General features: G+C 37.0%; 2 protein-coding genes across 2 annotated transcripts; one reads left to right on the forward strand and one right to left on the reverse strand.

Annotated features, from left to right (window-relative positions):
• Positions 1-749: 749 nt before the first annotated feature.
• LOC146305724 (transmembrane protein 272-like) lies at positions 750-6,200 on the reverse strand. The gene is made up of 5 exons (XM_084713127.1): positions 6,190-6,200; positions 2,925-3,148; positions 2,492-2,542; positions 2,171-2,374; positions 750-1,145 (listed from the first exon to the last, which is right to left on the reverse strand). Exons 1-5 carry the CDS (start codon positions 6,198-6,200, stop codon positions 928-930), a joined length of 708 nt encoding a protein of 235 aa, XP_084569253.1. The 3' UTR covers positions 750-927.
• Positions 6,152-16,166, forward strand: tm4sf5 (transmembrane 4 L six family member 5). The gene is made up of 5 exons (XM_084712611.1): positions 6,152-6,647; positions 8,522-8,602; positions 10,003-10,142; positions 12,895-13,087; positions 15,720-16,166. Exons 1-5 carry the CDS (start codon positions 6,474-6,476, stop codon positions 15,735-15,737), a joined length of 606 nt encoding a protein of 201 aa, XP_084568737.1. The 5' UTR covers positions 6,152-6,473; the 3' UTR covers positions 15,738-16,166.
• Positions 16,167-17,696: the final 1,530 nt, after the last annotated feature.

Consider the following 17,696-nt stretch of genomic DNA (forward strand, 5'->3'; position numbering starts at 1 on the left):
AAGAACTAGATTACCTTTGTTTGTAGTATAGACCAGTTTTTCCCAACCCTGGTCCTCGGGGCCCACTGCCCTGCATGTTTTAGATGTTTCACTGCTCCAACACACCTGATTCAAATGATCAGGTTGTTGTCAGGCTTCTGCAGAGGCTTGATGACAAGCTATATACAAATTGAAGTGACCTTTTTTAAGTTCTTATTTTGCAGAGTGACAGAAAAAATTGGACTTCTCTGACAACAAATATTACATAAAATAAACAAATACCAAGACAGTTTGTTGAAAAAATCTATTAAAAAAAAAAGAAAGAAAAGAAAACCAATCACACATGTCAAAGTAACATAACAATTAGTCTTGTTTAGAAGGAAACTACAAAATTATATAAATAATATTCAGATAATTGTTTTTTTTTTGTTTTTTTTTTAACTTGCTCATTTATTTGCTGCAAAGGGATTTTCTCAATCTGGCAATCCAAAAGTTGTTCCTAGTACTGATTATAACTAATTGATAAAGCCCTGATAAATGCTTTATTAACATTAATAACCAAGTAGTAACAACTTGTAAACCTCTTATAAAACAGTCATTATTGGTGGTTGACATGTTCCACAGCAGGGTGTTTAAAGGAATAGTTTACACACTGAGAAAATGGAAACAGTCACTTTCTTGTTGATCAATACCACTTTAATTTTATAGCACAAAAAAATAATTGATTAATTGAGGAATAAAGTGCATACATGACACAAAAGATGCAAATTAGTTGGCAACTAATTTTGTTTCGATTGACTCATTGATTAACAAACTAATTGTTGTCGCTCTAATGAAAACAATAGTCAGTTGCAGCCCCGCATAAAAATATACACTTTCGCTCACACACATTAAACATAAAAGAAAATAAAGATAATTACGTCAACTTTTGATCTATCCATCTATGCCTCAAACATTCCCATAAAAGTCTCTGTTTGCTGGTGCAGGACTCATCATCACACAGCACAGCAGTCCTTTGCAGAGGTTGGCCAGCATGATCCATATTCCAAATGTTTCCCACACTGCATTCCAGAAAGCGAATGTGTAGAGGGTCTTATTACAGTAAAGACCATCAGCCGCTGTGGGATCGTAGTTGGGCTGATAGACTGAGAAGACCCACACATCACCTGTACATGCATAGGACAAAAATATTCAGTTGTGATATATTAAGGCTGGGTTTTACCAACAGAGTAATTTTTAAACCCAAACTTTTAAACTTTTTGTATTCTAAATCATTCACTCATTCAGTACTTCCTACTCACTATGTAGCAATTTCTATGTAGAGGATTATGTAGTGGGCTCACTATAAAGTGAAGTCTTTGCTGTCATGTTTTGCAGTGCATTATGGGATGTAGTGCTTGGTTAGTGACTATCAGTTGTACACTACTTTTCTCAATGCATTGTGGGATACTTTGAGTACACTATATAGGGGATAGTAACTCTCACATTTGGACAGTACTACAAAATGGCAACCCCACTATGTAGTGGACTGTATTGTGAGTAGCGAAAGACTTTGGACACAGCCAGTGTAACAATTTTTTAAAAAACTTTGTTAACTTTTTTGCCTTTTTTTTTTTTTTTACTTCTTAGCTAGCTTGCAAACAATGTAACATTTTGTTGACTGCAAAAAAATGTAAAATTTTGTTATGTTTTAGTTAGCTAGCAAACAATGTAATGTTTTATTAACTTTTTAGTTAGCTAGCAAAAAATATAATTTTTAAAAAACTTTTAGTTAGCTCACAATGTAACATTTTGTTAACTTTTCAGCTATCTAGCAAACAATGCACCATATTTACTAGGTCTTGGCAAGATTCAAAAAACATTTTTGTATTTATTTATTTGTTCTAATTTGGGAAAGCAAGCATCTCCATATTGATTAGCCCTAAATTTCCTTTAATTTCAATTTGAATCACTGAACTTGGATTTACTAAACTGAGGTTAGCTTGAAATTGTGCAAATGAGCTCTGCTTGATTTTAAATCTTGATTTACTTTCAAAACCAGTTTTGCTAAAATCTGGTAGGGACTAATCTTAGATTAATCTTTGCTGATGCAACCCAGTCTAATTATAGGATTTAGGCTGTAAAGACTTTTAGATTTTGTTAAAAAAAAAAAGTTCTGAAAGGACATCTCTGTGATATTTTTCGTGCGTACCTGCCAGTATCCATATGAGGATAAACAGGTCAGTTAAACACAGCAGACAGGCTTTGAAACCTTTGGGGTTCTCCTGAGGCTGAGCTGCTTCGCTCTCACAAGGGAGAGTCACAAATGGTATCTTCACCAGAGGTATCAAAGCCAGACCCAGCAGGTAGTTGGGAATGTTCGGCTGCTGAGGACAGTCCTTGAAGTAGACAACACCTGTGGAGAGAAGGTGGTCAGAGCAATGTGTGCTTATGAAAACTGAGGGTTGAGGGTTGCTGAAACAAAATACAGTAAAAAAAAAAAAAAATCACGTTGAAGAAAGACCATACTGACCAAAGATGACTCGTATCAGAGTTAGGACGGTCCAAAAAACTGTGACTCCAACTGCAATGGGAAAGATTTGAAAATAAAAAAAAGAAAAGGGTCAGATTTGATTTAGAAATGTGAGATTAAGTGTATATTTTGAGTATTGTATAAAATAATTCTGTAACTTTTTCACATAAAAAATATCATAACTGTCTGATGTTTTTTTTTTTTTTTTTTTTTGCTGGTGATTTGTATTAAATTGAGAAGTGTTTCTCATATTTTGCCACCCAAAATTTATTAGGAACACCTCTCTATATAACACAATAAAATTCAACATCACCATGATGACCTTAAAGTTGAAGCTGAAGGCAGGATATACTTCATGGCTGTTGTATTAGACCACATTAATTTTTGCTGAGTGTACTTTATAAACAGGTAACTCAGTCTTCATTCCACTCACCCGGTAGTCTTGGGGGTCTGGGTGGTGGTGGGTTCACTTGAAGCCTCCATAAGGCACCCACAGTTATTGTTACAGGTCGGCCTGTAGGTGGGGCTGAAGAGCCAACATAGACTGTTATTATTAGACTAAAAGAAGAAATGAGAGTGAGTGGTAAACAAAAGGAAAAGTAGGAGGGCAACAGAAACAATTTTTTTGTTTGTTTGTTTTTCGTAGCAAGTACACAACTTCAAAAGCCAACATCTGTGATGGTATGGGGGTGTGTCCAACTGTCACATCTGCGAAGACCCCATTAATGCTGACAGATGCAGGGTTTTGGAGCAACATATGTTGCCATCCAGAAATTTTTCAGAAATGTCCCTGTTTCGCTCAGCAAGACAATGCAAAGAGACATTCTGCAGGTGTTACAACAGCGTGGCTTCATCGTTAAAGAGTTCAGGTACTAAACTGACCTGCCTGCAATCCAGACCTGCCCCCCTCTGAAAATGTGTGGTGCATTATGAAGCACAAAATACAACAACCGCAGAGAGACCGCAGACTGTTGAGCACTTGAAGTTTTATATCAAGCAACGCTGGGAAAGAATTTCACTCTCAACACTTTAACAATTAGTGTCTGCAGTTCCCAAACTCTTACTGAGTGTTGTTAAAAGAAAAGATCACTGTGATAAACTTGTCCCTGTCTCACCTTTTTTGGAACATATTCCAGACATCCAATTCAGAGTGAGTATATATTCACAAAAAAACCCCAATAAAGTTTATCAGTTTGAACATTTAATTAAAAAATTAAGCATTCTGGTTTTATTTATGTTTCACACAGAGTCCCAACTCTGCTGGAATTTGGGTTTGTATAATCACTGTTATAAAGCCATTAAAATCATCTTCATTATTGTGATATTTTGTATTGTGTTGTATAATCCAAAAGTGAAACTGAGGGTGATAGTTTCTGCTGTGACACTTTAGTTTGGAGGAGTTGGTTGGTAAATATAACATCATGAGACCATTTATTGAAATACAGAACTGCAGCGATCAATCAATTAACCGATTGTTAATTGACTATTTAATTAATCAACAACTATTTTGATAACTGATTAATCAGTTTGAGTATTTTTTTTAAGAAAAAAAAACAACTTTCTGATGTCAGCTTCATTCAAATGTGAATATTTTGTGGTTTCTTTATGTTTTGTGGTTTTCTGACATTTCATGGACCAAACAACTAATCAATTAATTGAGATTGACAGATTGATTGATAATGACAAGATTATGATAAGATCATCAATTAGTCATTTTGAGTTTTTTTTTTTTTTAATAAATAAAAATAAAATCTAAATCCTCTGATTTCAGCCTTTTAAATTGAATATTTTCTCTTTTTTTTAACTTCTCTCTGACAATAAACTAAATATTTCTGGGTCAGTCCATGATGAAAATAATCGTTAATTGTAGCCCTAATAGGATGTTTTTAGCAAAGAATTACTCTACAATTAAACAGCTTTACACAACTCCTAATACCTGTCTAATTAAATGTATGAAGTCACCTTGAGGTAAATGAAATGCAGTGCTAATCAATATTGATCCAGATTTCACCAATTATTAAATAAAGTCACTGTCTTATTGTTTATATATTATTTTACTCCATATTTGGGAGATCAGTGTATGGTGAACTTTGCTCAAATTTACCACAGATCACCTGAAATACCTGACACAGGTTGCTCTTACAGTTACAGCACACCAAATATATATTTTATGCAGTTATACAAGAACACACTTGCCTGCCATTAAAGCTGAAAAATCTTCCTCTCCCTGAGCGCTTCGTCAAATGACTTCAGACGTGCATGAGACACGTACAGAACAGCTGGGGATTTCTACCAGCTGATGTCTTGATACTGTGATCATGGCTGAACAGGATGAACCTGTTATTGACAAGCATACAAACAATGAAAGAAAGTGAAAGTTAAATTACTCCTCTGTAGGGATTTTACTTTACTGAGTCTACTGACCGTCTAACGTTGAGAATACTGACATATATTCATAATCAGATTATTGCATATGAAGCTATTTGCAACTATAAACTCCTCTATATCAATAAGAAGAAGCTTCACAGTTGATGTAGCCTGTCATTTATTAACTTTATGCAGGGGTGTGACCACTATGTCAAAAATACTGATGTCAAGAAACTTGGGAGTGGGTGAAATAAGCCATGAAATGGGGAATTTCTATCAATTTATTATTCTATCTTAACTGAGAATGCATTTCAGGGGTTCAAATGTTGTAAATGAAATTTAGGTTTTAGCAAATATGAATTTTCCATTCAAAGAAAACCCAAACCCAACAATGTGGCGCTGAAGCCATTATATGACTCCTTTATCACAAAGTAATTTAACCTGGCCGAAATCAATATTGGTTTAAGTGTATGTTATATTTAGAATATTTTCCCTGCTTTACGAACACAAAACTGCACTGAAAAAAACGGTACTTTCCCCACAGTAGGACATGGGAGCTGCTGGTCTACTGCTGCCTCAATCGGCAGAATGTGACGTTAATTTGAACCCAAGGAAACGCGTTAAAACACCAAAGTCACAACAAAGTCAAACAATAACACAAACTGTGTCCTGCGTGGTACAAAGACTGTTTCCATCCATGGAGTCTGGAGGTTGTAAAGGCAGCAGAGAGTGTTTTTACAACGCTGTCCCTGTCTGACGACAAAGTAAAGTGGCAAACATGTTCTGAATATACACTTAAACCTATATTAATCTTTGTTTTCTAATAGTTATGAATATTTATTTCCAGTCAGATCTTTGTGGATGCTTGATAATAAACTAAACTTTGATATCATGCATGCATTTTTATTATTTCAAGACAGGTTTTCAGTATAGATCAGGATTTCATGGGCACTTTAAGATTATTATGTACCTTTTGATCATGGATGCCAAAGATAAACTACCTATAGATCTAATTAATTTACACCTCCGTGTACCAGATAGTTAGATTTTATGATTGACAAACACTTTATTAAGCTGCACTGTGGACCGGGCCCTCCCTTGTGTTTCCAATAGGCCATAAATAGAACAAACAGACTGATATCATCATGAGCAGGTATCAAAGGGCATTCAACTACATGTAGAGCCCCCTAAACACACACACACACACACACACACACACACACAAACACACAGAGGCCCCTCCACTCAGCACTCTGCAATTTGTTTAGGTTTAATGTTTTCTTACATTTGAACTTGTAGAGGAGTTTTTTTTTTTTTTTTTTCATTTTTACCACAGATCCATGTGGGCTTACACACATCTGATATCAGATTAGAGGCCGCCACACCAATACTTGGCCTTTGTTCCCTGTCTCCTTCCTGCTGTAACTGTCACCAGCTTTGTTTGACTTTCACAGTGCGAGAGGGGTGAGCTTGTCACTCTCATGCGCCTCCTTTTTTAGTTTCACTGACTTCCTTCTGACATAAAAAGAGGAGAAGATACTCGTCGTGAGAGTAGACAAAGACACATAGCAGCTTATAAGACAAAAAAAAAAAAAAAGAAAGAAAGATAAAAGTCATGTGTTGTATGGGGAAATGTGCCCGCCTGGTGGGCCTGATCCTGCTGCCTTCAGCCTTCATCTGCATGATCGCCAACCTGCTGCTCTTCTTCCCCGACGGGAAGAGTTTGGAAAATGATCAGATCTCCCTGCAGGTCTGGCTCATGGGGGGGCTCATCGGAGGAGGCCTGTTTGTGAGTAAATAAGGATGATGATCTGTGTGTATCTACAAAGTCCGGTTTCAGGTTTTTATTGTTTGTTTTATTGGGATTTTCAGTCATAAAATCAACTGTGTAAACTTGTAAAATCTCATAGCCTGATTTTATTGAGTTTTACTGACTGTATTGTTGTTTTGGGGAAATAATTATGACTTAACTGTCAAATAATTTTATTTACGTTTAGTTTGATTATTATATCTATCTATCTATCTATCTATCTATCTATCTATCTATCTATCTATCGATCTATCGATCTATCGATCTATCGATCTATTTTTACCAATGTCTAACCTTTGACTTTGTGCGGACTATATTTATGTAATACCCAAATTCTTCCTCGTTAACAACTCAAACTGTACTTACTGTACTTACAAACTGTACTGTACTTTAAAGGAGTATTAAGCTGTCTGGCAAAGTATAGACTGATAAAAACCTCTAAATTCTGGTCCAGGTCATAAACTATAAAACAGCCTGCAAGCTTAAGGGAGACCTTAAGATACAACTTACGACACACGTAGCGCTACGAAGGTTCTGGGAAACGGGGGCCCTGAATTGCAGGGAAATATGAATTTATTTATTTGACAACTACTTTATAAATTAAGATTTTACATACAAAACATATAAAAAGATGCATTGTTTCAGATTAAACCACCCAATTTACCCCCAAAAATATCTTGATGTTGATTGAATTTAAATGGTACTTAGACTTTACTAAATATATAAGTGTTTCCTCAATTTGAGAGGATTTTGTCTTCAGGAACCCTCTCTGTCGAACTTATTATTAGGTTTGAAGAGAAATTATAGTACCGACTCATGGACCCCTGTTGGTCCCTAAACACTAGTCTGAAAAGCATTGTAATATATAATACTCATTAATTACAATACTGTATATTCTTCTTGTTATATACAGTACATAACCCTCATATTTCAGACATATTTCTACATTGAGTGCTTCTACTTTTCATACTTTTGGTGAATTCTGCCACTTATTTTTTAGTAAGATTCACAATACAAGAGTTTTTTCTTGGAGAAGGTTTTGTTTACACTTCTATAAAAACTTTTACTTAAGTAAAGGATCTGAATACGACTGTCGCACAGTATACTGTATGTGTAGGATAACAGTGTCTTATTCTGTGAAAATCATGGTTTAATTTGAAATTATGTTGCATTTAGCTTTTAAACTAGTTTGACATTATGTAAGATTAAATTCAAAGCTTTCATTAAACCTCAGTTTAGTTTTTACTCTTAGCCTAGATTAAATTTAATTCTGTTGCACCAAAACTTTTAACTCTAATGTAAAATGTGATCCGCTATTAACTTTAAACATACCTATTATTAAACATACACCTGAGGTGGCTTAACTTTTAACAGATGTGATTATTTCCATCAGCATTATCTTGACAAGGTTGACAAGGACAATAAATATTTCATCAAACTGTAATTTCATAAAACAGCAAGAGAGACCTTTGAGTCTTGACTTAGGACGCATCTTAATCACCGAGATAGCAAAGTTTTCAACAATGACCAGGAAGTTCGATTTCCACTCATTTCTTTTGGATGCTGCCTGCTGTGACGAGAGAGTAAAACTCAGGTCTGGATCCACAAATATTTGGTTTAGAAGATAAGAGAACACACACAGACAAAGACACACACATATGATGCAAATGTGTCAGCAGGTGTGTTTGTGACTTTATGTAGATACAAGCACACACACACACACACCATACCTCCATATTAAATGCTTCTTTTTTTAGAAACTCTGGCTTGAATTTAAAACACTCAGAATAAGGTATAACTTGTGATAATGTGTCTGGCCTGAATGAGAAAACATTCTGCTTTCAACTTTTCAGATCCTGTGTCCCAGCTGCTCAGCTATCAGGGCCGGGGGCAAGGGTTGCTGTGGAACAGGTTGCTGTGGCAACCGTTGCCGGGTGAGTAAAGTAATTTAAGACATTTACATTTATGTCAGTGTTGTGACCGGACTGATAATGATGGGCGGCAAAAGGCAAAGGTTAGGGTGATGTCCAAAGATGGAAGGACAAACTAGAATCATGTATTGTAAAACCATGTGTCTTTAATCAGCATGTGAAGAGTACCATCAAGTTATTATGGCATTATAGGATTATATTTACTGTACTGTGAACAACACTCACTTCTCTTTATTTATCAGGAACTAGGCTGCTAACTGGCCAGTTGTGGAGAAGTTTACAGTGAATGGCCCATCAGCAAAGAAAAGCAGTGCAACCTGCCTTTAATTTGTGTATTTTATTTTGTAATTCAGTAGTTTTTTCCCCATTGATATGAGTTTTAACAATAATTGAATATTTTTTATTTACATAATTTTCATATTTATTTGTGTTGAATATGAAAATTTCTTCTTGACCATGAAAGTGTTATCTTAAAGTCCATTTACTTGTTTTTCTAGAGGCCTCCAATCACATTTTGGGTTTTTCCCCGGCCCATGGAGTTTGTGCAGTTGACATGCATGCTATGTGATCAATATCAATATCTATCTGAGCTATCGCTGTGTTAACTTAGCAAACTCTATTCTTGCTGAGGTAGACCATGAATTGCAGTTAAAAATACTAGAAAAATTACTCAATAAAAATATAAATGCAACACTTTTTTTTATTTGCTCTGATTAGTTTTTATGATTGAAGTACAAAAAAGTTCTTCTACTATTCACACAAAAGATTTATTTCTCCCAAGAAGGCAACCTCATGACCAACCCTACTCTGCCTCTAATTTACCACTTATATCTTATTCAATTAGAGCATCAATTCCTTCCACTAGTGAAACCAGGTTGCATGTGAGTGTGTTCAATTTGTGTCTTGAAGTTGACTCAAACATGTTTGTGGTCACATTAACAGCCATAGTGATCAAATTATGGTGATGTGGTGTGCACAAATGCATCAGAATATTTTGCTGCTTATTACTGCTAAATGGCACTAGTGTAATAACACATTATTATCTTTATTATAATCTTTATTATCAGCACATGAGATGATATTCAATCCAACAGCACTCCCTCTCATTTGATATTGCTTGATCATCATTGTTTTTAGACATTTTGATTATTTTGACATGTTAATGTATATGATTCTTTTTTTCTGTGGTCATGTGGTCTCCAATGGAAAAAAGCTTGTTGATCTCAGTGGGTTTTACCTGGTTAAATATAGAATAAAATAAAATGTACACAAAAAAGTCCTCAAAAAGTACCCCCTGAACAGAAAACCCACTTAGGCCTTGTATATGCCAATAATTCACAAACTGTCAGACAAATGATGAGATAGCAGAAAAATGAGACAGTGTATTCCTCTCTTTGTTTCAGATGTTGAACTCTGTGTTCTCCTCTGCGTTCGGGATGGTCGGAGCGATCTACTGCACCAGTGTGGCCTCAGCCGGTCTGGCTATTGGACCCAAGTGTCTGGTTAATGGTAAATGGATCTACCCCTTTGAAGATTCTGGCGCGTGAGTGTTTTTTGTTACCATCACTCACATGTATTGAAATGTACTTTGAACCCTGACCCTGCAGCCCTTCCTTGTTTTTTAAGTCAGACTGATATGTATCTGCATTTCTCTATTTATTTACCTTCATTATCTGTATTAGAGCAGCAGAAAAGTTTCAGTTCTTTATCATAAAAATAAAAAATGCAATGTTTTTAAAATCCAGTAGGTGGCAGGGTGCACCAGCTTGCTTTCTTTCTGTAGTGAGGAGCCTGGAAATTCGTTCTTCTTGTGGTATAAACCTTAATGAATGCATGGAGGGAAATTCTTTTTTATCCGTATCAAAAGTCAAGTTTAACTGCAGATTATCTGTGTGTATTTTGGCTCCTTTCGGACCTCTAAACCGTATGATTTAAGTGCTAATGCTGCAAAGACAGCGCATTGGCTCTAATGAAGCATTTTACAAGCCTGGGCAGGTAAAACTGAATCAGCTGATAGAGGCCCATCAGGTGATTGGAACAAATGTTAATAAATATGAGCATGTTGTTAATATGTCCTGAAGGCTATATGATGATGATAGCAGTTTAAAGGGCACCAGTGTTCACAGGGAGGGAGCCAAGTCTTATTACACAATGCATGTTGAGATATTAATATTCAACCTCAGACTGGCCTTCCTCCTCCAGCAAACCTCAGTTTCCCCTTTTTTATGTTTCTGCTTTTCTGTGTGCAGTTCTGTTTACTGTCACTTTTTGCTGTGCACGATAAACAGACTTTAGCTCTAGTCTCGTTTAGTTTTAGTCAGCCAACATGTTCAATAGTTATACTACAGATACAAAATACAAAATGATTCCTTTATTTTATTTATTGAGCTTATTTTAGTTTCTTAGTGGTGTTTTGTCTGCAACCTATTGTGGTAAGTCTCCCCAAGTCTCTGCAAAAGAGGTTTCAACTTAAATGGGATGGTTGAATAAAGATTAAACTTGAAGGCAAAATTATGAATCAATTAATAAAATAAATAATTGAGATAATAATTGATAATGGAAAATAATTGTTAGCCTGAGGCCAACACTGTAACAGCTCTGGGAAGTGAGACTCAGGTGCAGAGAACACACAGGAGGCAGAGTGAGGTTCAAATGAAAACCACTGTCTTTACTTAAGTCCAAAACAAGGCAAACACAGGGAGTCCAAAAAGGCAAACAAAAACAGACAGGGAAAAAAAAGGCACAAAACTATAATCCAATAAATAGGCGAAGTCCAAAAGGAAACATGAGGCCTATAACCACACCAAGCAGCTTCACAGACAATAGAGACAATCTGGCAGAGACATGTGGAGCTGGTGGGGGTATAAATGCACAGGGATGGCAAGGAGGGTAATCAGGGGCAGGTGAGTGAGTGGCCTCAGGTGCAGTTGATGAGGGGCGGGAAAACACAGGAAACTGAAAAGACACAAGAGGTAGTGTTAAAAAATAAAACAGGAAACATAATAAAACCCGGAATGTTACAAACACAAGAATGAACACAACACAAGAATCCTGTCTCTGTCAGTGTTATCAGATTGCAGAGGTGTGGACTCGAGTCATCTAACTTGAACTTGAGTAAGACTCAAGTCATAAATTTGTTGACTATTTGACTTTACATAATCAAAAAAGACTTGCAGAACTAAGTTGACACAATAAATTAGAACTTAATTGATTAAATTCTAAAAGGCTGTGTAACAAGTTGCTTTACTTTTCTCAGCTTTTTTTTTTTCAGAAACATGCAGGAGCAAACAGCAAACCTGTCCAAAGTAACAAAACCACGTCTTCGCTTTTTGCACAGATTAAAAAATGAGATATAACATTTTATTTAGTGAGCTTGAGAGGCGTATTTCCCAAAATATCAACCCATTCCTTTGAGTTTTCACTGTTAATCATTATGTAACTAGCAAATGTCACTTTTTTCCAACAAAACTCTTGATATCATCTAGAACTTCTCTCTCAGTCCTTCCTCTTTCTATTTTCCATGTGCTTTCCTTCTCCACTCCTCACTTGTTCCATTCGCCGTCTTACTGACACATTTTTCCACAACTCAGTCATCATCACACTTTTTCTTCCTGCACCCCAAACTCGGCCTGCTGCACTCATACACGGCCTGGCCAAAAAAAAAAAAGTCACCACCTGGATTTAACTAAACAAATGTGTAGGAGTCTTCCATTGGATAGTTAATGCAGTGATTAATATGTTTCAGCTGGCAACAAGTTATTTAACCCTAACTGATGCATTGAGCAGCTTCTCAATTCTTAAACAACCATGTCAGAAGAAGAAGGGAAGGGAGAATGAAGATTGGACTCTGGAGCAATGGAAAACGGTCATGTGCTCTCATGAGTCAAGATTTACCCTGTTCCAGAGTGATGGGCGCATCAGGGTAAGAAGACAGGCAGGCAGATGAAGTGATGCTCCCATCATGCCTAGTCCCTGCTGTACAAGCCTGTGGGGACAGTGTTATGATCTGGGGTTGCTTCAGTTGGTCAGGTCGAGGTTCAGCAACATTAGGAGGTCAGCTCACTACCTGAATATACTGAATGGCCAGGTTTTCCCATCAATGGATTTTTTTTCTTCCCTGACTTGGGCATATTCCATGATGACAATGCCAGGGCTCAAATTGTGAAAGAGTCCATAGTCCAGACCGTAACCCCATTGAGAATCTTTGGGATGTACTGGAGAAGACTTTACACATCCGTCCAACTCTCTCTTGGACAATGCTATAATGTTCCACTGCTGACTGTTCTCTCTTGCAGGCATAATACCAGCTACCTTACAAACCAGACCCTGTGGACAGTCTGCGAGGAGCCTAACAACGCAGTGATGTGGCACGTTGTCCTGTTCTCCATGCTGCTGGCCATGGGGCTGCTGCAGCTGGTGCTCTGTGGCATCCAGGTTGTCAACGGCTGCATGGGATGCATCTGCGGGGACTGTCGCGACAGCAAAGATGTAGGTCAACGAGCCGTGAAACTCTAGAAGAGCAAACTTAGTTAGGAGGGGATCCAAACAAATCTCTGACATGACACAATAAGTTCTGAAGAGCATTTTTGTGCAGCAGAGGTCATGAAAGCTACACAGAGGATCTGGGGTGGCAACAAAACGGGGGAAGCAATAATATTTCGCACAATTTTATCAAACGGGACCAACGCAACATGAAGCAACATGTTCTGTACTGTCTGGTTTGGTTGATGGGAGGGAGCCAGCTATTCTTAGCAGCTTGTAGAGTGACTTGGCTACATAACAGCTTCCTACAGTGTTGCTTTGGCTCTGTTTAGTCCTGCATTTCTATCTGTTCTGCCACTGATGGAAAACAGGAAAGGGAAGTAATTTTGTAGTTTTGATCCTGTGTTGATCGTGTATGTGGAAGGAAGAGGGTCGATTGGCTAAGATTGTAACAAGAATTGTGCCACTGACAGATGGGCACTCATGTAAAGGATTAGTTTAGGACCAAACTGTGTTTCTTTTACAATTTTCTGTGGTTCAAACAAACAAGATATGCATGATGTTCATTAGTGAAGTGCAGAGGTGCTGCTCAGTGGAGTTTGTCACCTTTGGACAGAGCCAGGCTAACTTGTTCCTCTTGTTTTCAGTGTTTCTGTTTAGGTAAGCTAAATGGCTGCTGGCTGTAGCAAAATTTAGCGCACAAGGATGATTGGTATTTCCTCATCTAGCTCTCGGCAAGAATGCAAACAAGCTTATTTCCCAAAATGTGAAACTTTTCTTTGGAAGGAATGTATTTAAAAATATCTCAACAAAGCCAGGCTAACTGTTCCGCCATTCCTTGTGCTAAGCTAACAGGCTATTGGTGTAACTTAAATTTAGCTTACAGACATGAGAGTGGTACCAATATTCTCCTCCAAGTCTTGGCGAGAAAGTGAAGAAATCTGTTTCCCAAAATGTTGAACTTTCCTTGTAAAGAAATCAGAAAAATAAAATTAGAAAAGAAAAAAAAAGTCTCCTCTATAAAGCCAGACAAACTGTTTCCCCAGTCCTTCTGCTAGCTAACCATCTGCTGAAGTAGCTCAAATTTGCCATACAAATGTGAGAGTGGTATCAATTTTCTCAAATTCTTGGCAAGAAAATGAATAAGCTATTTTCCAAACTGTTGAACTTTTGTTTTACAAAAACAGTAGTGTGACTCAAATTTAGTGTACAGACATTTTCAAGTCTCAGCAAGAAAGACAATCTGCGTATTTCCCAAAGTGCCACACCATTCTTTTACATTTATTATTTTCAAGATTTTATATTTTTTATCTGAGTGCGATCAGTGACTGTAAACACTCAAATATCCAAAGTTAAACACAGATATTTAAGTTGAAGCCTTTGCTCCTGATGCTGCTCATGTTAAAAGTCATCAGATTCTGCAGTTGTTTTAAAAAATAACCTACTTTTTCATTTAGATCTGTTCAAGGTCACTGAAAGTAAATGCAACACAGTATTTTGAGCGGTTTGACTCCATAAAGGTAGACAAAAAAACCTGACAGCTTGGCAGGAAAATGGAAAAAGCTCAAAGATCTTTTACTGGTATACATTTGTCCATGTTTTGCACAAAAATATCTACACAGGTTGAAGATTAAGCTCAGATTTACCACATGGTTGAACATATAGTGAAGACAGCTAAAAATATTTTTGCTGACTTACATGTGGGCACATTTCATATACAGACTGATGTGGACGACACACATGTAACAGTTATCCTGAAGAATTCCTTGTAGTTTCTAAAACATTACCTCCTCCAAGGAGAGAGAGAGTTCTGTCTGTTTGTCTGATTGTCTGCAGGATTATGGAAAAAGTGTTGGTCCAATTTTCTTGAAACTTGGTCGAAGGATGTAGGATGGGTCAAGAAAGAATCCATTAAATTTTGGAGTGGATCCAAATTATTTTTCACTTTTGTTAACATTGCAAAAAGCAATAAGGATATATTCTATACATCGTAAAATCCAGTAGATGGTGGTAACAAAACAGCCAGCTTCAGCAAAACACTTGTAGCCTGCACATGTAATTCATACAGATAGCAGTTGTGACAAAGGACTTGGGGTTGCTGGCTTCCACTGACCTTTCCTAAGTCCCTCTAACTTTCTCCTTTTCGGTCGTTAGAGGCTTGTTCAATGGGTTTTGAAACACAGAGCAAAAAGGGGCGGGACTTTTCTCTCAAATTAAGGTGTGGCTATGGAAATGTTTATACACATATATCATGTAACTAATTGTACTCTTACTGATGTCCTGATGTGAATTGTCTGCAATAAACTCCACTAGATATTTTGAGGAAAAATGTGCCTTTACACATCACAAGAACAAGCAATAATATTGACCATGGAGCTTGCACTTCCAGATTTGTGTCATAGAACAGTGGACTAATGGCCTTGGTGGACGTGTGTACTCTCCGAGTGTTCTTCTAGTTTATCATTGTGAAACATTTCTCACATTTCTCAGGAAATAGAGACACATCTATAAGTAATATATCAACATGTGTCTACACATTAACGTGAAAGTCACATGTGTTGAAAGCTCTGTCAGTCATCTGAGAGCTCGCTCGCTGTCCCACACATGAAATAAACATGTGACTTGTGTCCTGTTGCAGGATGAAGGTGGACTGTAAACGTGAAGAAGATCTCCTGGTTGAGATGCATCTGCAAATCTTCAAGTTCGTATTCAGGGATATGTCTCTGGAAAACATTTTTGTCTTTTCTTTTGATACTCTTTGATGCTTTTTTTCACAAGTCTGAGTCTTTGATGGATTTTTGAAACCCATACTCCATTATTGTATGAATTTGAGTCTAACTGTTGGTGTGTGTGTGTTATCTGACTGATTTTTGGTTGAATTAATCATTACAATAATTCTGTAATTAATAAGACATTTCAATACTCAAGATGCAAGAAAGAACAATACACAGTTCAAAGTGTAATTGTAAATAATTGTTTGTTTATGTGTGACCATTTGTACAGTGACTCTATATCAGGCATTGGAATTGTGCATAATTAGTGAAAAGCGTGACTATTAAACATTAAAATCATAATTTCCTGCTCAGTTTGTGTGTGAACTTGGCTGCTGTTTTACTTTACTCGCTTTACTTCCTCCATAAACACAGCTGTGGACCGAAACATGTTCTCCATCTATGTCACTCTATAACTCTGATTATCCAGTTGAAGAACCGCTGCAGAAACACTGTTTGTATCTCTGTCAATCACTCACCTCATGCTGTGCCCATGCAGCCAGACAGCCAGATCTAACAGGATTACTGTGTGTCGAGACAAGGCTAAAGGTCAGAACGCCCCCTGTGGCCACTGAGAAGACTGCAGCTGCATCAACAGTACACATCCTGGACCAGCAGCAGCGTCTGTTAGTATAGGTGCAGGTTAAGCTCATAATCTTTTGTTGCCATGGAGCAGCTTCGTGGTAATTGTTACCTAACTTTAAAGTTAAAAGCCTGTTGCAGAGCTGCACCCAGGTAAATATAGACACAGACCCATGAGAGAGACCAAATAACCCAAAGCTGTGGCTCAAAGCTGAAGCCAAAGTCTTTGGCAGTACAGATAAATACATTTAGATGTGCTTCAGTGGCCTCATTGCCTCATTAATAGTGTATTTTTTGTTTAAACACTGTTTCAGTCACAGAATCTGCCCACATAAAAGCACCTAAGATTTTCCGTAAATTTTCATAAGGATTCCTTAAATAAAAAATAGAGGACAGAGCAAAAGGATCAAGACTTATGAAGGACCAGCATGAGAGCTGAGATGTGAGACGATGGCTGAATTTATGGTAATTGAAGAGGAGGAAGAGATACCAAGACACATATTTAGGACAAAGAAAACCCACTGGACCCTATCAGTGATGTGCAACTTGACGTCAGCACTAGCAACTTTGTAGCCAACTAGCTAGACATTAACGCAACTCTGTATCATATGTTAATATTAACTGTATCATTTTATTGAAACTCACTAGTTTTTGTCAGTGTTTGTCTCCTGTGTTCTGTCTTTGATATTTCTTCAGTATTTCATCTACATTATTTTCACTGTTGTTATTTCTTGCCACATCGTCTGCATGTTTGAGTTTATGGCTGCTTGTTAAATTTACTTTGGATTATGTGCTTAGGCTCCATAATCTTTGAGGTCAACAGCATTCTCATCTTCTTTTTCATTTTTGGCCTTTGTTTGTTGTTCATTCTGGGTAAGTTAGCTAGCGCTGACAGTAATGCTGTAACATTCAAGAATGATGTGAGTGAAATGTAATTATGGTAACTGAAGTGCTCAAGTGCTGTAATACGACAGTAACTGCTGTGAAAGAACAGGACACCTTAGCCCAGGGAAATATTTTGTTTAACAGACTAACTTAAGTTTTAAACTTTAAAGTCTGTGTAAAGGAAAAAAGAAAAAAAATAAATAGTTTCCAACAACCCGGCACAGAAGAAAAAAAGAAACGTCCTGTCACTGTCCTCTGGCTCTGGTGGACACAACCCCAGTATTTCAGAGCAGAGAAACTTGCTCATTTTTAATCATTTTGAAACCTAATTTCATATCCTTACTTTTTTTAATCATTCAAATTCAGTAATTAAATTA

This window comes from Lutjanus erythropterus, chromosome 23 (genome assembly GCF_056507025.1).
Source record: "Lutjanus erythropterus isolate fLutEry1 chromosome 23, fLutEry1.hap2, whole genome shotgun sequence".
Taxonomy (NCBI): Eukaryota; Metazoa; Chordata; class Actinopteri; order Lutjaniformes; family Lutjanidae; genus Lutjanus; species Lutjanus erythropterus.

What these genes read in the sequence shown, in the direction of transcription:
- LOC146305724 (XM_084713127.1), bottom strand. An exon ending in CAGACCCCCAAGACTACCGG is followed by an intron (nt 2,543 to 2,924) that starts GTGAGTGGAATG and finishes TTCCCATTGCAG; the next exon opens with TTGGAGTCACAGTTTTTTGG. An exon ending in CCTCATATGGATACTGGCAG is followed by an intron (nt 1,146 to 2,170) that starts GTACGCACGAAA and finishes ATGCATGTACAG; the next exon opens with GTGATGTGTGGGTCTTCTCA.
- tm4sf5 (XM_084712611.1), top strand. Translation starts at nt 6,474, where the DNA reads ATGTGTTGTATGGGGAAATGTGCCCGCCTGGTGGGCCTGATCCTGCTG. An exon ending in GCTGTGGCAACCGTTGCCGG is followed by an intron (nt 8,603 to 10,002) that starts GTGAGTAAAGTA and finishes TCTTTGTTTCAG; the next exon opens with ATGTTGAACTCTGTGTTCTC. An exon ending in CCCTTTGAAGATTCTGGCGC is followed by an intron (nt 10,143 to 12,894) that starts GTGAGTGTTTTT and finishes TCTCTCTTGCAG; the next exon opens with GCATAATACCAGCTACCTTA.